Raw genomic sequence first — 22253 nt, forward strand, 5'->3', positions numbered from 1 at the left:
ACACCTTATTTCTAGGGCACTAGTGCCAAAACTGCTGTAGACAAACAAGTCCAAAATTGAACCTTGAAAATTTAGTGAAATGTGCTTGTGTGGTTTCTGAAATGCAGGTTTTTTTTTTCTTTTTTCTTTTTAAAGGGACAAGGATGTTAATGAAGCAAGCTTGCCAGGTCCTTTTAGAGACACTCCTAGAAACATATGCAACTTTCAATCCTGTCCACTCATGCTCCACAGCAATTATTATTTTTCTTAGCTTCTTAAAAACTTTCTTTTAGTCTTCCCTCAAAATTTCAGGGTGAAACACTACTGTGTGCTGCCTTAAGCTAAGAAAAGTGACTAGCCCAATGTCAATCACCCAGTGAGATTTGTGGCTTTGTATGGATTTCAATCTGAGCCTGCCTGTTCCAAACCTGTAACACTAACCACTATATGGCACTGCCTTTCAGCTAACAGGGAGCAATCAGGAGGAAACACTTCCCCATGTGAGTTGTCTCCATGCTGGGCTATACTTTATCCAGTGCTTTTTCTCTGGGGGGACGCAGGGGTACGCATACCCCTAAACATTTTATGAATCTAAGTTTGGCCTCATTGAGGGGCAGTATTTCAGTATGAGTAGGAAAATGAGAGTACCCCTAAACATTTTTTTAGAAAAAGCACTGACTATATCTAAGAGATGGTGAACCTGTGTCCCTTCAGATGCTCTATTTTTTTAAAAAAAATTCAAGTATTTATATACTGCTTAATATTCAGAATTTCTAAGCAGTGTGCATAATGTATTAGATAATCATGCAAAGAACAATTAAAATGCAACATAGGAACAGAAAACTATCTTAAAATGCCTTTGCTCCATCTAATCTCAGGGGCAAAGGTTAGCCACCTGTGCTTTATTTTGTTTAACTTCTGAAACTTGATCCAAGAACTTCACAGCCTGACCAAAGTGACAAGAGATGTGCAACATCAGCCCCTGTGATTGGCAAGAAGTACAGTGGCTCGATAGACACATTCTTCAAGTTGTTTCTCAAAGTATCTGGGTAGCAGTGCTAATCCCATTAATTTCTCATTAACATGATGGAAAATGGGTTATAATTTTCCGTCTCGAATGAAAAACCCCACATACCTTATGGGAGCAGAGAAACAAAACTGCTCAGGTAGGTAAAGTCTTTTCTATAACAACAGCAACAAAACAACAGCATTTAAGGAGTAAGATTTAAAAGAGGACACCATTGCCGATTAATAGAAAAAGTACCCATTTATTCAAGGTATGACAAGTGTATTTACAGTATTTTTTTCCCCAGGACAAGATTCTCATGTGATTCTTAAAGCAGCAATAAAGAATTACATTTAAATGTGAGAAAATGTATTTTGTTGTTACAGATTGTTTTTTCTGCGAAAGAGTACAACACATGCAGCCCAATCCTATGCATGTCATACTTGAAAGTAAGCCCCACGGAGTTCAGTGTGCTTACTCCTAAGTAAAAGACATAGGATAGTGGCCTTAAGGCTAAGGAGTCATTCTGACCTCTATCATAATACCAACTTTGCACAAATTAATTTTGACCTCTATCATAATACCAACATCACAAAATATCTATATTTTGTATCTGCCAAGGAACATTACCTTGGAAATTGCAGGTGTTATCTCTGCTCACAACCCACCTCTGCTACCAATTACAAGTCAAAGCCCAACGTAAGATCTTCGGAATCCTCTGAACTCAGCGTATTAGTCAGAAGGGAGCTAACTTTTGAAGAACTTTCAATTTCGCTGAAGGGCAGTAAGAGAGGTACTACCCATTCTTAAAGTCTTGCAACGATTTTTGTGTGCAGAAGTAATCTGTATGCCTTTCTAATCATACAGGGCTGTGGGAAGTCAAAACAAGAATTGTACTGGGTGTTTGTGTGTCTTGACCACTTTTGCCCATGCTGTCTGTTTAAAGAGGCGCTTAAAGATTAATGCAACGCTCACCACAAAACGGCAGGATTTCTATCAAATCGGGCCACTTTAAGAAGTCAATTGTCTTCGCTTTTACTTTCTAGAGGACTACAGTGCTACCACCATTCACTATTTAGCAACATAGGTCCATCCTACTTGCAAGGAAACCAGAAACCAGAGCCATGAGAACATGACATGGGCATGATTAATCTAAGGGTGCATTTAGACAGTATTTATCTATGAGATTGTACCCAGAAGGAGCTGTTTCCTCCTGTTTCCCTAACTACAGGAAGAAAGGAAGAAAATTTGGCATTTATCTGAACATAGGAGCTCCCTAACTTGGTAATACCTGGCTGAATCAGGAGCATAGATGATTCTCCTCTGTTCATTTAGTTCCTGCTCCTCATAAGTGAGGGGCAAGGAAGAGAACACAGAAATCTGTGACCTGCTCCAGAACTCTTCCTAGGTAGAATCCCAAAGTCAAAGCAACATCTGAACGGGCCCTTATTACAACTCTAGGAATGATGTATGAATTGCTCAGTTGCTCCAAAGCTTAAGCATATCCCTTGAAGCCCCAAATATGGGTTAATTGATTTCAGATACAGGAATGACTCATGAATGCACTCCTGTGCAGTTAAACCTGCATGTGGGGATTATCAAGCATATGCCAGAGGTGTTCTGCTTAAACAGTAGTGCATACACAGCACCAGGAAAAAAGTTTGAGCTGCAAAACCTTATTTCATGAGCGTGTCCTATTTCATTCAACAGGATTTGCATTTTTATTTTTTTCAGAATTGCAGCTGGAACCCAGGAACCATTTTTTTTTACAGGCAGCAACATCTGTCACAGTGAGATTGATATGGGGGTACACAAATGGCTTCAGGACTGAAGAAAACCAATTTCAGCGCTTTTTGGCAAAAAACAAAACTCTATTGCATTTCCTAAGAGCCAGTTTTCTTTCTTCAAGAGGAAACCAGCAAAATGGGGAAGCTCATGCAAAGTTTGCTCTTTCAACCAGAAGCATCAATTACTTTTTCAAAGTTTTTTTTTATAAAAAACTGGCTTGCCACAACTAAAAATGTCTATTTAAATAATCACTCATTCGATTAAAATGGCTACTTCTGGCATTAGCAGACATTACCGGTGTTTCAAAATCAGTCTCACGCAAGTCGGATGATAGATGTTCATCTTGATGGGGGCTTATATGCAGCTTTGCCTACAAACACCAGTTTGAACTAGGTATTTGTACAAGAGCCACAATCAGACATTCCACAGACGTGGTGGGAAGCAGAAATAGCTGTTCTTCCTTTCCGTTATATGTCTGCATCTTCTTCGGAGCAATGGGGACAAAGCAAGTTCTGTCCCAGTGTAAGTCAATTCACACTTCCATACTGGCCACTTCAGTGGAATGCCTCAAGTGGCCTAGAAACTATTCAGGTGCTGAAATATGCATCCTTCCTAAATGCTGGGATAGGAAAAAATTAAGCCACAGCAATAAAAAATGGCCTTGAGATGTGGCACTTGATCAATGCTGCTATAATACAATTCTCCAAGACTTCCTCCCAGCATACTTAATATTTTTTTACTTAGTTTTCCGAAAAAGTTATTTACATAATAAATTAGCTTTGTAACATGCTCTCCTAAAACAAGGATAGGATGCCCAAATCTTAGTGCCTTTACGGCATAACCAGGTGCTTTGCCAGTGTACAAAACAGGATGTTACATGCTGCAGGATGTTACATTGGCTGCAGACAAGAGAGCAGGAATATTCAGGAATGGAGTGTCTTTTCAGAGGTTCGGCTAGCTGAGCAGGTCCGAGTTCATAAAATGTGCTGAGCACCTTAAAACAAGTCATTTCAGGAGCTAAACATGATGCACACAAAACGTATTCATTAAGAAAGGGTTCTATCCTTTTTGTGATAAATAGATGTAACATGTATCAAGGAGAAGCAGTCAAAAAGGATTGTAAAATTGGTTCCCATAATCCCTGCCAAACTAAATGGATATTAAAACTAAATGGATATTAAAACCAAGAGTGGTTTAAGACTGAAGTACAAAAAATCATTAGTTTTTGCATATTCCAAAAGGTAAATACACACCTAATCAGAATTTACCTTTGGCTTTAAACATTTTCCTACAAAGCAGTATTTCAGCCACACATTTACATGGTTTATACGGCATGTTCGTGCAGTGGAATCCTCTGCTATCGCACACAGTTAAAGACGACAATCCATCTTAAAACACACTGCGCATCATGCTTATGGGAACTCTTGCTTTCAGCAGAAGAAAAAATGTAGGAGGGAGTGATTTACCTTCTTTCAAGAGAGGGGAGGAGTTTGGCAGGAAGAAAGAGAGAAGGGTGACTCCTATTTGCTCTGCTACACCTTCAAAAGTAGGAGGTAAAAGTTACAGGCACTGTTAGTTCCATGGGGGAAGTTGCTGCATTTAGCTCATATCCCAAAAGCATTAAGTAGTCTTGAACAGTTTTAATACCATGGGTTTCCCCATGACTTTTTCTTCAGTTCAATTCACAGAATTCCTGGTGCTTAAAGTCCTGGCTGCACACTTGCTCTTTGCTAAAAATGTATTTTGCAGACTATGGTGTAAATTAAAAACTTACGTCAAGACCGTTACAAACTTTGCCTCTGTACACAAGAGAATCTTTGTGCTGATCTTTTCTTCAGAAGGACCTTATAAATAATATAAGTTTAGAACCAGTCTTCGGCACACTTGCCATTATACCATGCTGTTGCTTTCTCCAACTTTATCTACAAGCTGCCAGGAAAAAAGAGAAAGGGGATGGGAGCAGAGGAAAGAGAATAATTAAGGTGCAAACTACTTCAAACAACATGGAAGCATTGCTGAGCTTTTAAGTAGATGGCCAGGTGTGATTATATTCAAATAGTACGCACCAAGGTCACGGGAGACCTTGTAATGCAATTCGCATTGCAACAGTGTTTAGGCGTGGTATGTTTTTATGTTGACACAGAGCAACATGAAGATGCAACAGAATGGGGAAAAAAATCCGAAAGAAATGCAAATATAAAAAACTGTTAGCTCAATAACCCAAAGAAAAAATAAAAACATCAGCCATTCATGCATTAATAGACTGAATATGATATTTTCAACTAACCATTACTGGGGACTGTCTCCTGAGCCTACGCAGGCTTTGAAGAAAACATCAACAATTAACTTTTCAATAAGGATTTAACTCCATGAAAACCCATTTATAAATGATATTCGTAAAGACCGAGAATGAGAAAGATGTATAGCCAGATTATCAAGGGACTGAACACAACAATGGTTAAATAGATGTAACATGAGAAAAAAAATCCATCTATATTAATTAGGATTTTGGATCAACCCTACAAATTACGGCACTGGCAAGGAAGAGTTTAGAGTGGGGATGCTGAGACTACTGCGTCAGAATAAGCTAGATGCACAAGCTGTGAAAGGGCACACTACCAGGCAGAGAAAGGACATCATGGAGCAGAGATAGATTTGCTTCTGCCCCACCCTAAAGCCATTGTGGCCACAATGAAGTCAGAAGTCACTGTGCAATCTCATACACCATACGTTTAGCACTGACAGTTTATAGTGAGTTGCCTATGATCAAATTCCAGCCACTGTGCTTATGATACCACATATGTTCAAGCATGCATAATGCAAAAACAAAACCGGCCATTACAGGCACAAACAAATACGGCAGCACCCACAAGGAGGACACCATGTTTGTTTACATGAATGGGCCTTTTAAAAAAGTATGTGCTATAACATAATGAACATCATGGCCAAAACAGGGGCTGAGTGGCTGGCAGGAGCAGTCAGTGAGCCACAGAGATGATGGTCCTCAACAGCTTCTCAGGAGATGGGCCTGCCCCCTTCCTTTAATTCAACATTGAACTGCCTAAACATTGAACAATACAACTATGGTGTTTGCTCAGTTTTAATGTGGTGTACACATAAAACTAGCTTTCAAAATTCAGTGATCAATATTAAAACTACTGGATCCAAATTTGAAGTGTCGATGAATACAACAGTTATCTGAGTGTCTATTGCAAAGGCATCTAGGGATTGTTCTGTAGTGCACAACAGGGACTCTTGTCCTTATTCACATCATCCTGAGTGAACAGAGCATCCTAGAAGATACCCCAAACTTCTTTGCAGTGGCACACCACAAGGGAAGAGAAGAAGTGGTGGGTGAGTTGTCTTGTGGAAAAGCTTCCCTGATCTTTTAATTGGGAAGTCTGAAAGCCACTAACGTAAGACATCCCAGCCTTGCTCAACATGGTGCCCTCTGGGATTTTTGTACAACAATTCCCATCAGCTCCAGCCAGGGATGATGGGAAGTGTAGTTCAAAACATCTGGAGGGTACTAGGGGCTTTCAGACTGCATCTTGGGGAAACCTACAGTTCCTCAGAGCGTTAGTGTTGGAAGGCTTAACATTTAGTCAGGTTTGGGGTAAAATCGCTTTTTTTTTTTTTTAAAAAAAAAACAGTTTAGCAGATGGCAAATATTTTGTATTGGCACAGGTCACCTGGACAGGTGCTTATAAATGACATGATAACCTATGGGTACCAACATGCTCATGTCAGAAATACGAGAGCCAAACAATTTCTTTACTAAAACTGGTATTAACCTGAAGCTCCAAAACCAAATTCAGCTAATGGTATAAGAAACCATGATTCATTGTGCCTAAGGAGCACGATAATATAACACTCATTCTCTACAAGTCACAGGTGGAGTTGCCAAATTATTTGGCAACATATACTGAAGGCAAGGGAAATCTGTGTCTGTAAGTGGGATGAGATTGAAAAGGCAGATCGCAAAGACAGACAAATTGTTAGTGAATCATCCTCTACAAATGTTTGGAAATCATGATGTATCATGAAGATTTGGCTAATACTGTGTTACATTTGTTTATATGGAACCAGCATAATTTAGAAATCCACTCATATTTTTAGGTACGGAGTCACATATGCTGCACATTCAGGTATGTGATAGATCATATGTTGAATACATGTCTTTGCACAAAATAACAAGAAGGCAATACACCTCCCACTGCCCCAGATTCTTTTAAAGGGTGTGTGCAACTTTATTCTAAAAAAAATAAAAAATCAAAGATGCTCTTCAGGACATAAATTAAAATATTTTAAGATATTTGCACACTCAAAATATTAAAAAGTCAATTATTGTATCTGTGCTGCATTTCACCTCCCAAAGTCTACAGATGAAGTGGGCTGGCAAACAGGACAAACAAATTAGGAACTTCAGAGCAGGGATCCCAAAGCTTATGTGAATTAGTTTTAATACTTACTGAGCTAATGCCAGGTAAATTCAAGAGATAGCCAAGGACCGGCACTCTTCTAATAAAACCAACCACCACAGGGAAAAAACCCCTTTAAATGAAGAAAGTGTCACAGGTTAGATATGGCAGCACTACAACTCTCTCTCATACGGCATTTGCTCCCCCCTTTCTGGCTAAGTAATATACTCTTAACAAAATCCTTATACATTTCCAGCAACTTCAAATGTCAATAGACTTCCTACACAGAAACAGCTTCTTATAGGAAAATGCATGAAAGCCATATATAGATGGCATAAATATATGGTAATTTGGCAGGAAGTATACCTGCATATACTGTACACAAGTAACTAAACAAACCCCGGTGTTGCAAAGAGAACGTCAGCAATGTCTAGGCAACACAATGGCCATGTACATATGCAATAGACAATCTTTTCTAGAATTCCTTCAAACCATAATAAGTCCAAAATGAAATCTTAAGTCTCAAAGTCTCTGAAAATCTTTAAATGAAGCGAGGGACCAGACTTTGTACGATGAAAGACAAGCTGTAAATCTTTGTGTATTCAGCAAATATGATGTCCACTGAACAGTGATTCCGTATATAGACTACTATATCTGTACACAAAGAAGCATGGTTATGTGAGAAATAAGTTATGTGCAAGAATCCAAACCTAGTGCACCTTTCTAGGTTCTTTTCCTCTATATGGAAAAGCAATTGCTGTGTAAAGAGCATGAGAGGTAAAATATCAAATCAAGTAGAGTAAGATTAATAACTGGTAGGAATCCTAAGGCAAACCTATGCATCTGCCGTCGATGCATCCCTTACAAAGGAGGATTAAGGGATTCATGTGAATGCTTTTGTTCTGGTTAACCTCTGTTGGGATTCCCATACATGCTCATCATTTGATGTCTGCAGCATCAAGTGTCAGCTTGTGTGAATGAGCCATCACATATGCAATCAAGATGCAACAACACTGATTCATATGCTTCTGTCCCTGTGTTGAGAATCTCCCCTTGCTGACCTGAGCCATACATACTACCTCTAATTAACAGTAGTTGGCATTTACCAGGCTCCTGGTTAACAAACCAGTTTCAAACCCTGTTTCCAATTCCTGCTGAAGAGGAAATTCTGGTTACAATTGCACCGTTGTCAATGCAAAACTGTTAAAGACTGGATAGTGAATTTTGAAGGGAAAGGGACTATTTCCTCAAGTGTTCTGCTTGATGAATCTCTCTTACACACACACACACAACCTGTCATGTACAAAACTATTTTTTCATTGACTGTCAAAAGCACTCCACCTTAGAAAAAATCATTACTGCCCCAAACAAAAGCCAAGACCAGCAAATAAATCTTACCTGAATAATAGGAAGAAGCCATAAATTTCAAGGACCATTCCTATCAAGGGCCAGCCAATAAGAACTATAAGTACACCACCCAGAAAGAAACCTGTGGCTTTCACTTTGTGTTTCTGGAAGAAGAATCTGAATGTCCTTTCTAAACCAATCACAAAAGCCAGGCCAGCCACGAATAAAACCTACAAAAAAATTATTTCATAATGAATAAAAAAGTATTTGAGCACACCTTCAGAAATTTTAAATGGGGCAATAAACTATATTTTACTAAAAGCAGATCTGTTGTAATTAATAACCCTGACTTAGTCATATTCATTTCAATTTTTCAATCAGTTTATGTTGAGTAAGACTTAGCTGAATTCCACCCTGGGTATTCATAGAACATAAAAAAACAACAACAACAGATGTCCAAAACCAGAATGCAGTCTCTTATTACCACTATGACACTAATTAACTCTGGAAGGAAGCATTAATGTGTCAAAAGGATTTTTCACAATGCTGGCACAATACAAAAGCAGACTTCATTGCAGCAGATAAATTAATTTGTAAGCACTTAATGTGAGTGGTAGTAGCATGACTTTAAGAACAATTTGTGCTGGAAAACAGGAATTACATTGAAAAAAAAGTTTGTGATTTAATCAAGCAGGGGGGGAAACTGATGCACCTGGACTTCATCAAGGCGTCCAGCCTAGTCCCAAACAATGGTACTGTAAACTTACAAAACAACTGCAGGGTGGTAATTAACTATGTTGAAACACGGTGGTAAGAAATATAACAATAAAGTAATGATAGTCTAACTGGATCAAATGATCTACTGATATTCTGCAGGATCAATCCTGGTACCATTTTTTGAAACCCAAATTACTGGCCAGGTTCTGGAATAGCAGAAATCCATATTGAATAGGGAGTTCTAATCAGTTTGATCAATCCTCTATTTATCACAACAAAATACGCACTTTTATTGTGAGTGCATCCTCATGATAAAGAAGGAAAGCTAGAAATCAAACTTATCTAGAAATGAGTTTCTGGCATATAGGAGCTGCACCAGCTGCCAAGTGGAAACAAGCCTTTTAACAACAGATACTTTTAATTCACTACCTCTAGCTATTTGTAGAAATTAAATATTTACAATACTAATTAATGTGGCTAACTCATTAGGGGGCAGGCTGGTGCTTAAGGCTCCCTAACCTAATGTTCTACTCAGTTACACTGAGATAAATCAAGCCTTCTTGGTGCGGCTGCTCCTGGGTGTTGATCTGTGACGGGGCCTTCTTTATAACAGTAACCCGCTTATGGAATGCCCTTCTTTGTGAAGTGTGTCTGTCCCTCTCATTCATTTTTAGGCAGCATTTTAAAACGTTATTGTTCATCAAAGTGTTTGGTGGTTGAAAGTAATTCTTTTCTACAGACTTAGACAATATTAGTTCTGAGGATGTTTGGTTTGTTTTTAGATGTTTTAAACATTTAGAATTGTTAGATACCACCCAGGGTACAAAGCTGCTGACTGTTCAACGTTTTTCACTTTGCTGTGGAGAGTAAAGGCATCAACCAAGCTACACCATCCTCAACTATACATGGTCAAGGTGATCCTATGATTCTCTAGTGTGCCCTAGACTAGGTGTTCCTTAAGATTTAACTCCCCGTCAAGGTTATCCATCCCACTACACTGTATATTCAAAGAGAAGCACATTCACAATTCATGTAAATAGCACTCATGCAGAATACCACTTACATTCCCAATAGCCAAAAGTGCTTTGTCAAAAAATAGGATCATTCCAAAGAAAAGGAAAAACACTCCAAAACCTGTGAGACCCATTCCAATTTCTGCAAGAAAAAAGGAGAGTGTTAGTATTATGTAGCCCCCACCCAAAGCACATAATAATAAAATACACAGAACTTTCTTTTGCAAGCTACGGTCACAACATTCGCCGATGTGTATTTAAAACCAGCTCTCCCCCACAGCTGCACATGTCATTTGCCCTCTTTCAGGCAGGACACATGCAATGATGCAGGGAGCTGCTTCATAACATAAGAGTTTTCTTGCTGGATCTAAGGGTCCATCACGTATTGTACTCTGGGCTCATCCAGACTTCCTTTTGCACAATGTATCTAGGCACAACTCTGTGTGCACAACTCTGTGTTTTAAAGCTCTGTGTCTGAGTGCTTTTGCTTTTTTTAGCCCTGGCGCTTTCCCCATGAATATCCACTCTTTACCGCTGAATCCACAAAAGAAAAAGTACTCGGACACTGAGCTTTAAAGTAAGAACTTGTGCCTAGAAAGTGCAGGGCAAACTGTAAGTGCAGATGAGCAAACACATTGGGTTAGAGATTCAGCTGTAATCATACTTTTTCCTTATGTTTTCTGCTTCACACCCACAACACCATTAATTTAATATTATGATGTCTTCAGGAGAGTAACTAGGATGCAGTTTAGACATGACTGAAGTAAAAACAGATCCAGTGCATTCTCTTTCAAAATAGAATTGGCAATATCATGTTTAAAGAAAAAGTGCCATGTCTTCTCTGCTCTCTCAAAGCCCTGCTAAATGCACAATACTACTAGTAAGCATGACTTGAAAAAAGGACAGAACACCTGTTAGTCACAGGACTGCATATGTATGTACACAATTAACAGATATAATTTATCCAGTTTACCTACTTGTATGATTTTCACACAAACCTCTCTGATTAAAAAGGAGATAAGTTAAGTGGCTATGTTTGAACCATTAATTTGAGAAGCTTGTTTCAAACTGCTGCTTTTTCTGGAAACAAAAAGGCTGCACTATTAGGGGCATTGGCAACAAGTAGAACGGATTTCCCCCCCCAGAAGATTAGTGTCCAGTGTATTTATGTACCTGCCCACAGCAAAATGGAAATAGTCCTTATTGAATAAGCCGAATAACTTATAAGTATCAGTTTCATCAGAAAGCTAAATCTCTGTTTAAAAGAAATTGGATTTCATTTTCAGCCAGAGATTATTTTTGCAAGTTTCATTCAGTCCAAATACTCTATAGGATAAATTCAAAGCCTCTGCAGTCACTATCTCATCTAAACAGCTGTACAATGACACTGTCAAGAACTAGGTTTTCAAAAATTATTAATGAATTGCTCTATGAATCACAACAAAAACAAGATGGATCATGTCTTCTGTCTTGGAAAAGTTATGAACAGCTCTTAACAGAGGGTCTGGCTCAATACCCTAAGAAAAAATTAAAACTATTTTGATTTTTCCAATCAAAAAATCTAAATGGAAAAAATGTGCCCTGCAAATAGAAGTCTGACTTTTTAATATATGATGTATGTGTTAAAACAGACATAGTTCAAACAGTTCAAACAAAATCTATGATAAATTTTGTATTCCATGATTACCATCTATGATGGGATAGTGAGCTGCTTGTGCGTAAAAGCTTGATCCCTCTGGGGTTTGGCTGGTCATCCAAACCGAGGCACTAACGGAGCCCCCAAAGCATGACTCCGTCAGTCGCTGGTAGAATCTGACAGTGGGCGTCTACGGAATTTACGCCAACATAAAAGCTGTTTGACGGACATGCGCCTTCGTGACTCTCTGCGTGACAGTTTCCGGCGAAGGGTGGGAGTTCCTAATGGGGGTTTTGTTACCTCTTCGCTATTCTCACTAGAAGTATCCCAGAGCCTCCCCTCCGCTGTGACTCCTGCACTCCCCCTGCTGGTTCCTTCCTCTGCTGCAGATTCTCTCCTATTCTCCTGGAGCCTGTCCACCACCTGTCCCTCCGATGGCAGTTCCCTGACATCCACCTCCCCCCCAGGGCCCCCTTCACCCCCTCCCGCCTCCTCTCCCACTGGCGGTGAGGGCGGAAAGCCCCTGAAGGAACTCTCCTCGTCATCCGAGGATTCAAACACTTCTAGCCACGGCGTACCGTCTCTCTCCCCGTCTTCCTCTTCTTCGTCGGAGTCGGCTTCCTCACCCACCCCTGACTCTGGGAACCCTTCAAACTCTCCTTCCTCATCGGTGGTCCCAAAGTGTTCCCTTCTAAATCGTGCTACGGGTTGCGGTTTTCTTGGGAAACGCTGATGAAATGTTTCTATTAAGACCTCGTCATTGACTACCTCTGCTGGTACCCAAGTGTTTTCCGACTCTACTTCCCCCTCCCATTCTACCAGATATTCCACCTGATTCCCCTTCCACCTGGAATCAATGATTCCTGCCACGTTCATGTCGCGCTCTCTCTCTTCTATCACGGGCGTTTGGGTGGCCTCTCTCTCACGCTCCCCCCACTCACGTCCCTCTCGGTACGGCGACAGTAATGACCTGTGAAATACTGGGTGTAATTTCATGTGACTGGGCAGCCTGAGTTTGAATGCTACTGGGTTGACCTGCTGTATGACCTCAAAGGGTCCCAATCTTTTGGGTCTCAATTTCTTACTCCCGCCCTTGAACGGTAGTCCTTGGGTGGATAACCACACCCGGTCTCCCACCCTTATAGTTTCACCTTCCCTCCTATTTCTGTCTGCTTGCTTCTTATATTCTTCCTTGGCTTTCTCTAAGTTAAGTTGAAGCTGACGGTGGATCGCTTCCATCTCTTCAAAAAAATATTCCGCCGCCGGCACGCTCCACCTCTGCCCTCCCTCTCCTGGGAATGCCCGGGGGTGACACCCATAATTTGCCAGAAAGGGACTCATCCCTGTGGACACGTTCTCCGCGTTGTTGTAGGCAAATTCTGCTAGAGGTAACTTATCCACCCAATCATTTTCTCTGTCTTTTACATAACACCTCAGGTATTGTTGTAAAATCCCGTTTGCCCTTTCCGCTTGCCCATTTGTTTCTGGGTGCCGGGCAGTTGAGAAATTGAGTTCTACGTGCAGTAAGCTCATAAGTTTCCTCCAGAACCTGGAAGTAAATTGTTTCCCTCTGTCGCTCAAAACCCTCAAGGGGGCGCCATGCAACCTAAAAATATGTTCTACAAACAACTTGGCGGTTTCCTCCGCTGTGACCGCATGTGAACAAGCTATAAAATGACACATCTTGGTTAATAGATCTACCACCACCATGACAGCTGTTTTGCCTTTGGATTTTGGCAGGTCCGTCATAAAATCTATGGATACTGCCTCCCATGGCCTTTCTGGCGTGGGTAAGGGTTGTAATAGCCCCGCTGGCGCCACCCTCTCTCCTTTCGCTCGCTGGCACCTGTCGCAACCCCTGACATATTCCCGTACGTCCTCCCTCACCTTGGGCCACCAAAACTCCCTGGTAACCAACCACATGGTTTTGTGCTGTCCAAAATGTCCCGCTGTGGGGCTGTCATGCAACTGCTTGAGTACTCTGCCCCTCAGTTCCCCATCGGGTATGTACAGTGCCCCTTTGTAATACAATGCCCCGTTCTTTTCTTCAAACCCCCCTGTGTTCTCTGTCCTCCTGAGCTCTCTGAGTTTCTCTTGGGCGTATTCATCGTTCTCAGTACCCTCTATCAGTTCCCTCTGCCCCACCAATGCCGCCCCACACACCCAGCGGTCTTCAGGGATTACATGCCTTGCCTCAGGCGCTCCCTCCCCCTCTAAGTACTCAGGTTTCCTGGAAAGAGCGTCCGCCCTCACGTTCTCGGAGCCGGGCACGTAACGAATCTCAAAGTGGAATTTGGAGAACTCCTGGGCCCATCGCACTTGTCTCTGGTTCAGCACTCGGGCTGTTCTCCAGTATTCCAGATTTTTGTGGTCAGTTCGGACTTGAACCTTGTGCTGCGCCCCAATCAGCAAGTGCCGCCATTTCCGGAATGCTTCATGAATGGCGAGCAGTTCTCGGTCGTATACTGTGTAGTTCCTCTCGGATTTGTTCAACTTCCGCGAGAAGAATGCACACGGTCTCCATTCAGACGTATCTTTTCCCGGCTGGAGAAGAACGGCCCCCACCGCTCGGTCTGACGCGTCAGTCTCCACTCTCATTGGTTGTTGTAGATCCACGTGCAAAAGTTGCTCTTCCGACGCAAACGCCTGCTTTAAACGTTCGAACGCCCGCTGCGCTTCTTCCGTCCAAACAAATTTCTTTTTGCTACTAAGACAATCCGTGATGGGCGCTGTTAAATGGGCAAAGTTTTTGATGAACTTCCTATAGAAGTTTCCGAAGCCCAGGAACCTTTGCACGTCCTTCTTGGTCTTTGGTGTTTTCCATTCCAGTACCGCTTGAACCTTGCTGGGATCCATGGCCAATCCCTTGTCAGACAACCGGTACCCCAGGAATTCCACCTCCCTGGTATGAAACTGACACTTCTCCAGTTTCACCCACAGCCGGTTTTCTCGCAGCTTGCTCAGTACCTCTCTTACATCTCGCACATGCTGCTCCTCATTCTCTGAGTACACCAGGACGTCATCTAAGAACGCTACGCAGTTCTTGTAGAGCAGTGGCCCCAGGACGTGATTCATGAATGATTGAAAGCAGGCGGAGCCCGCTTGTAATCCGAAAGGCATAACCCGGTACTCAAAAGCCCCCAAGGGGGTGAACATAGTGGTCTTCCACTCATCCCCCTTTCTCACACGTATCAAGTTATATGCCCCCCTAAGGTCCAGCTTGGTAAAAATTTTCCCTTTTCTCACCCGTGTTAGAATGTCATCAATTCTAGGCATAGGGAAAGTCACTGGTTCTGACACTGCATTTAGGGCCCTGAAATCACATACAAGCCTGGGCCTGCCCGTGTTTTTTTTGTCCACAAAGAACACTGGGCTCCCCCCCACCGCTCGTGACTCTCTGATGAAACCTCGCTTGAGGTTCTTGTCAATGAACTCCCTTAACTCCTGCATCTCACTGTCTGACATTGCATACAGCTTGCCCACTGGCAATTGTGCTCCTGGGAGTAAGTTAATTTGACAGTCAAAGGGTCTGTGCGGGGGCAGTTTATCTGCTTCTTTTTCGCTGAATACGTCAATCAAGTCAGCGTATTGTGGTGGCACCCTCCCCTTGTCTATCACTTCCATCCCTGCTAAAGTGGCCCTGGCCCCTGCCTGAGCCTCTCCCTCCTTGCAGTGTTCTAGGCAATGTGCTGATCCAAAGGAAACCACTCTCTGATGCCAGCCTACTAGCGGATCGTGTAGTGCCAGCCAGCTCATTCCCAAGATAATAGGAGCTCCTCCCAAGGTGGCTACGTTAAACGCTATCAGTTCTGTGTGTCTTGCCACCCTCATTATCATTGGTACAGTTTGTTGGTTCACTTCTCCTCCCAACAGCTCCCTCCCATCAATCGTGGTAACCTGCAAAGGCTTACTTAATGGGATAGTCTGTATCTGGTGTTCAGCTGCAAACTCCTTACTCATGAAATTACATGAGCTACCTGAATCCAATAGCGCTTTTATCTTCAGTGGGTGTCCGTTTGCCAGTTCCAGCAACACCTCTATCACAAGCGCTGGTCTTGGAGGTTCCGGCGTGGGCACATTCACTACTCCCTGGCCTGGCTGCTGTGCCCTGATGTTGGCAACCAGGCGTTGGCTTTTACTTGCTCCGTGATTTCTTCTTCCTCCTTCCCCCCAACAGTTCCCGCCATCCCTTGCCATTCCTTCCTTTGCGGACAGACTCTGGCAAAGTGACCTGGCTGTTGGCAGAGATAGCATCTCTTGCCGCTCTTTCCCTCCTTCTTCCGCCCTTCACTGGTGTTTGAAACTGCGCGCGCGCGCGCTGTTCCAAGTTCCATCGGCTCTGCTGGCGGGAAAGGCTGCTCCGGAATCTCTGGAATGCGGAAGTCCTTCCAACGTTCCCCCTTTCCTTCCCGCTTTTCCATAGCTCTAGCCTCCTGGCGTGCTCCTATGGACAGCGCTGATTTAGTCAGCTGATCCATAGACTCCGCCCTAGGCGCCCGGGAAAGTTCATCTTTCACTGCCGGAGAGAGACCTTCTTCAAACAGCATTTGAATAGGTTCACTAGCAAGGTCCCACCCTAGTCTATGAATCAGCATGGTGAACTCAGTCCAGTACTCACGTACAGATCGGCTCCCCTGTTTACACGCCATTAACTGTCTGCGCACCACCCCCTGCTCGATCTCGCTGGAAAACATCAAGTCCATGGCGCGAAAAAACTTCATAGTGTCCTTTAAGATTTCATTATTGGCTGCCATCAGGGGCCGAACCCAGTCCTTCGCCCCTCCCTCTAGATGGCCAATCACGTACGCCACTCTAGAGTTCTCATCGGGGAAGTCATCAAACAGTAGATTGAGAGCATATTGCATCTCTGTCCTAAAGGCTTGATAGTTCCTGGGATCCCCCCCAAATTTCTGCACCAATCCAGGCACCCGTCTGGCAAGTGGGGTGGTTTTCCCTTTATCCGCATCTTGAGCCCTCCTCTCCTCAAGCCTCGCCGTTTGCAGCGCCAGCTGGACCTCCAACGCCCTGTACCTTTCTTCCAGGCTTGGACCTGCTCCAGCTCCTCCGGTTCCGGCTGGTTCGCTCATGATGCCCTCTGCTTGCACAAGCTGCTTTCAAAGTCTGTCAGATTGCTATGATGGGATAGTGAGCTGCTTGTGCGTAAAAGCTTGATCCCTCTGGGGTTTGGCTGGTCATCCAAACCGAGGCACTAACGGAGCCCCCAAAGCATGACTCCGTCAGTCGCTGGTAGAATCTGACAGTGGGCGTCTACGGAATTTACGCCAACATAAAAGCTGTTTGACGGACATGCGCCTTCGTGACTCTCTGCGTGACAGTTTCCGGCGAAGGGTGGGAGTTCCTAATGGGGGTTTTGTTACCTCTTCGCTATTCTCACTAGAAGTATCCCAGAGCCTCCCCTCCGCTGTGACTCCTGCACTCCCCCTGCTGGTTCCTTCCTCTGCTGCAGATTCTCTCCTATTCTCCTGGAGCCTGTCCACCACCTGTCCCTCCGATGGCAGTTCCCTGACACCATCTTTTTCTGTGTATAAGACTATATTTTTTCCTAATTTTTTGAAGTTTAAAATAAGGGGTCGTCTTATACACAGATAAGTGCATTTTCTTAAATATGGTATATCTTATATTGATCAACTGAGGACTCCTTAATATTACACAAAACAGCAGTGCTCAAATCATGGAAGAAAGGTAAGCAGGCCCCTGATGGAACCCATATGTCCTAACCCGTGCCCCGCAAGACGAATGCCTCGCAAGACGAAAAACCCGCAAGACGAAAGGGTTTTCCGTTTTTTGAGGCACTTCGCAAGACGAATTTCCCTATGGGCTTGCTTCGCAAGAATAAAGCCCATAGGGAAATCTCGGGGGACCTCTTTTAAATGCTGGCGGTGGGGAGCAAAGCCTTCCCCCCCCTCCGGCCTTCAGAAGAGGTCCAGGAAGGCCGGCGGGGGCTGAAAGGCTTTGCTCCCCACCGCCAGCATTTTAAAAGCAGTCCGGGATAGCAGGGAAGCGCTTCCCGCTATCCTGGACGGCTTTTGAAGGCAGGTGGGGGGAGCAAAGACTTTTTCTGGCGGGGCTTTTGAAGGCAGGCGGGGGGAGCAAAGACCTCTTCTGAAGGCGGGCGGGGGGTGAAAGTCTTTGCTCCCCCCTGCCTGCCTTCCCGGGAGAGCGGAGAAACGCAGCGTGTTTCTCCGCTGTCCTGGACGGCTTTTGAAGGCAGGCGGGGGGGAGCAAAGACTTTCGCCCCCCGCCCGCCTTCAGAAGAGGTCCTGGACCTCTTCTGAAGGCTGGCGGGGGGCAAAAGTCTTTGCTCCCACCTGCCTGCCTTCCCGGGAGAGCGGACGGCTTTTGAAGGCAGGTGGAGGGGAGCAAAGTCTTTGCTCCCCCGTGCCCGCCTTCCCGGGAGAGCGGAAAGTCTTTGCTCCCCTCCGCCTGCCTTCAAAAGCTGTCCGCTCTCCCGGGAAGGCAGGCACGGGGGAGCAAAGACTTTTGCCCCCCGCCAGCCTTCAGAAGAGGTCCTGGACAAAAGTCTTTGTCCCCCCCTGCCTGCCTTCCCGGGGGCTTTTAAATCGCCCCGGGACAGCGGAGAAGTCCTCCGCTGTCCCGGGGCGATTTTTAAATGCTGTCCCGGGGTTTTTTAAAATGCTGAGGGTGGGAAGAAAAGCCCTTGTCCCCCCCCCTCAGCCTTCAGAAGAGGTCGGGGGACAGACTGTCCCGGACCTGGTCTGAAGGGGGTTTCCATAGGAACGCATTAATTGATTTTTAATGCATTCCTATGGGAAACCGTGCTTCGCAAGACGAAAAACTCGCAAGACGAAAAAACTTGCGGAACGAATTAATTTCGTCTTGCGAGGCACCACTGTAATCATAAGTGGTAAGGGATGCAAACCTTCTCTGACCCATGTATTAGAGCAATGCAGAAAGGTTTTTGAGGTGTACCCCTCTGAAACCCCAAAATTTAAATTAAAAAACAAAACCCACTGTGATCCCATGATGCCAGAAGATTTTGTTTCCGCCTCCCCACCCTCATGCCTTACTTTTTTTAAAAAAAGCATTGTTTACTGACTTCAGCCATAAGGTCTCCTGTTCCTAAACTCTTAATGCCAAAAGTGTTTGCGTCCCCCAAATTGTGTTCATTTTAAAAATAAATAAATGACCACACCCACTTTTACACTTCAGCTTTAGGATTAGCTGTGGGTCAGTATGGCCATTGGCCCAAAAAAGGTCAGCCACCCCTGAGCTAGGCAGTGCTTTGAGGATATTATTTTTCTATGCAGCAATAGTACACACACTATTCCAACATTCTTTGCCATCCACAAATAACCAATTACAATTAAAATTAAGCTTTAACATTTTCATCTTTGAGGATCACCCCATCCTTAGTGGCATCAACCAACTAGTGTTCTACAAGAAACCTACATTACTGCTGTACCACATAAAGCAATCCAACGCTTATAATCTCCCCTCAGGCAAAAAGCCAATATTTACCGTAAATACTGTATAAGGAAAATGGTTATGTTTTTCTGCATTGTTATAAGAATATACAAATGCTTCTGAACAGTCCTTTAGTTCTTACATGACTATGCAAGATATTTGTGCAGAACTGAAGCATACAAAGATGCCTCTATGGCAATTGTGCATAATTTTAAATCTTGGCTTTAACTGGCATAGCAAAGCAGATGCTGGCTTGGGCTTTCATATTTATGAAATCGCTCCTTTCAACATGTCTCAACTGTGTCATTGCATCACAAGCCTCACCACTTTCACATTAATGGTGGACGCCTCCTAATTATGCAACATCTATGAGTAATAATGAGATAGATTTATTTTAGAATAAAGCATCAATCAATGCAGTAATAGTTTGTTCAACTGAGAGAATCACACACTGTACAGAAAAGCTTGCTCCTCTGAAGTTTTTCAAACTGCGGGCAGTGTAAAATATATGTCTACAATGGTACCTCGGGTTACATATGCTTCAGGTTACAGACTCTGCTAACCCATAAATATTACCTCGGGTTAAGAACTTTGCTTCAGGATGAGAACAGAAATCGTGCAGCGGCGGCACAGCAGCAGCAGGAGGCCCCATTAGCTAAAGTGGTGCTTCAGGTTAAGAACAGTTTCAGGTTAAGAACAGACCTCCAGAATGAATTAAGTTCTTAACCCGTGGTACCACTGTATATGGATGTACCAAATAAACCTACACCAATCATTCTACTTGGGAATGGCCTTGGAGAAAATTCAGAAGTATGGTGAACAGGTGACTACAGCAGTTTCGCTGGAAGCTATAATGAAATCTTCTAAAAATCTCTCCCCTAGTATGTGTCAGAGAATGTTGTGTTGGAAAGGACCCCAAGGTTCAAAACAATTTAAAACTTTATCAAGAATATGTATATCCCACTCTGAGTTGTTAGTATTTTTATAGCTTTGATGTTTTTGATTCTAACAGACCTGAACCTCTGCTGTCACGATACTAAAGCTTGATCACTAACTTGGGAAGACCAGGGTTATTACTGTCCTCTGGGACAGTAAATGAATTTCCACAAACTCCACACATGAGAAATTGCCCATTCTGTTAATCTTGACAATCCATACTGCAGTACAACTCCCAAACTGCATTTCATTTATCAGAGTAGACTTCCAAACCACAACTATGCTCCAGGCAGACATTCCTAAAACTCCCAAATTCTTACACTCCTCTGCCCCTTCATTCTACCTCCCCCAAAGCATTCTATGCCAGATCCCTGCCCTAAAGATTTTTCTCCAAAGGCATTTGACTTCTAAATAAATGTGGCATTTGCTCACATTCTTATCAAATGAACTTTCTCTTTCTTTTCTCACTTAGTTCAATTTATCATTTTCCAGCTACCTGAACGTGCACAATATATTGAGATGTTTATTGTTCCAAAACAAAAATAGTAAAATACAGCAAGAAGTTACTTTCTCAAGCTTTCTTTTTTAAAAAATGTTGTTGCTGTCATTTTTGTAGGGACATCTATTGGCACCCTGTATTTAAGCACTAGCTTGGCAGGCACAGGTAACAAGTAACTTCATGCAGGTGAGCGAGAAGACTGTCAAAGAATGGTCAGAAGATTCCATCCCTCCCAAGTGCTCAGTTCAAAAACTAAGCAGGCTGGAAACAGGAGAGAAGCAATGGACATTTTCCCCATCATGGAACCCAAGCTGGCATACATGGGGCTAAGCACCGAGCAGACCCAGATCTGCTTAGCTTTGGGTCATCCCCTGGGCTGATAATCTTAGGGAACTTCATGACAGTGTGGTGCAGCAGTTACGGAGTGCTGGACTAGGACCTGGGAGACCAGTGTTCGAATCCCCCACTCAGCCATGAAGATTACTGTGTGTGTTACTGGGCCAGTCACTTGCTATCAACCTAACCTACCTCACAGGGCTCTTGTGAGGCTAAGGTGAGCTGAGTAACTACACTGGCTACCTTGAGCTCCTTGTAGGAAAGGTGGGATATAAATGCAATTAATAACCACAGAATCCTATGATTGTAGAGTTGAAAGGAACCCCCCAAGGATCTTCTAGTCTTTGCAATGCAGGAATAGGCAGGTGGCCCACACTCTAACCATCTGAGCTAACTGGCGTGACCTACTACTGTATAATAGCAGTAACAGCACAGTAATTCAAAGCTGCTTTATTCCACAAACCCAAACACATGTCCTATCGCTATCTTTAAACAGCATCCTTACTTGCAAGGCTGCTCTATTCCCCAAACCTGAAAATATTAAGTTATAATTCTCTCTCTCTCTCAGGAACAGAAGCAATGTTTGCTCAAAGCGTGTGCTTTGGGTTTCACGAGGAGAGGGGCGTCCCCCTCCCCACACTCCTGAACTCCCCCTACCCAAGTGGCCCTAGTAATAGTATTGTAATGGCACTAATGGTGGGCGACTCATTGGCTGAAGGGTCTCCCCAGCCCCCTCCTCCCCGGCCCGTGACATAACTCTGCGCCCGTCCCCCTCAAAGCCAACCGTAACTCTTCCTTCCCCTCCCCCCTCCCCTCCACACACCCCTTCACCCACTCTGAGTGTCCGTGAGGGAAATCATGGCGACGGCGGGAGCAGCGCGGAGTGCGCGCTGACAGGACTCTTAGCGGGAGAGGCGGGAGCCGCCGGCGGAAGAGCGAGCGGACGAACGGAGCCGCCTCAGTAGCGAGCAGCGGTAGCAGCAGCCGCCACGTCTTCCGGAAACACGCAGCCCCGCCTCGCCTCGCTTCCCTCAGCTCAGGCTGCCGGACCCTCCCGGCTGCCGCCGCCGCCGCAGCCGCCAACGAACCAAAGCGCCGTCCCATTGGGCAGGGCACGCTGAGCCAATCA

General features: G+C 43.9%; 1 protein-coding gene across 1 annotated transcript; it reads right to left on the reverse strand.

Annotated features, from left to right (window-relative positions):
• Positions 1 to 1227: 1227 nt before the first annotated feature.
• GOLT1B (golgi transport 1B) lies at positions 1228 to 22224 on the reverse strand. The gene is made up of 5 exons (XM_083701055.1): positions 21960 to 22224; positions 10322 to 10413; positions 8593 to 8771; positions 7246 to 7327; positions 1228 to 4702 (listed from the first exon to the last, which is right to left on the reverse strand). The coding sequence occupies exons 1-5, from the start codon at positions 21982 to 21984 to the stop codon at positions 4664 to 4666; spliced, it is 417 nt and encodes a 138-aa protein (XP_083557181.1). The 5' UTR covers positions 21985 to 22224; the 3' UTR covers positions 1228 to 4663.
• Positions 22225 to 22253: the final 29 nt, after the last annotated feature.

This window comes from Podarcis gaigeae (assembly GCF_964106915.1).
Source record: "Podarcis gaigeae genome assembly, chromosome: 10".
Lineage (NCBI taxonomy): Eukaryota > Metazoa > Chordata > Lepidosauria > Squamata > Lacertidae > Podarcis > Podarcis gaigeae.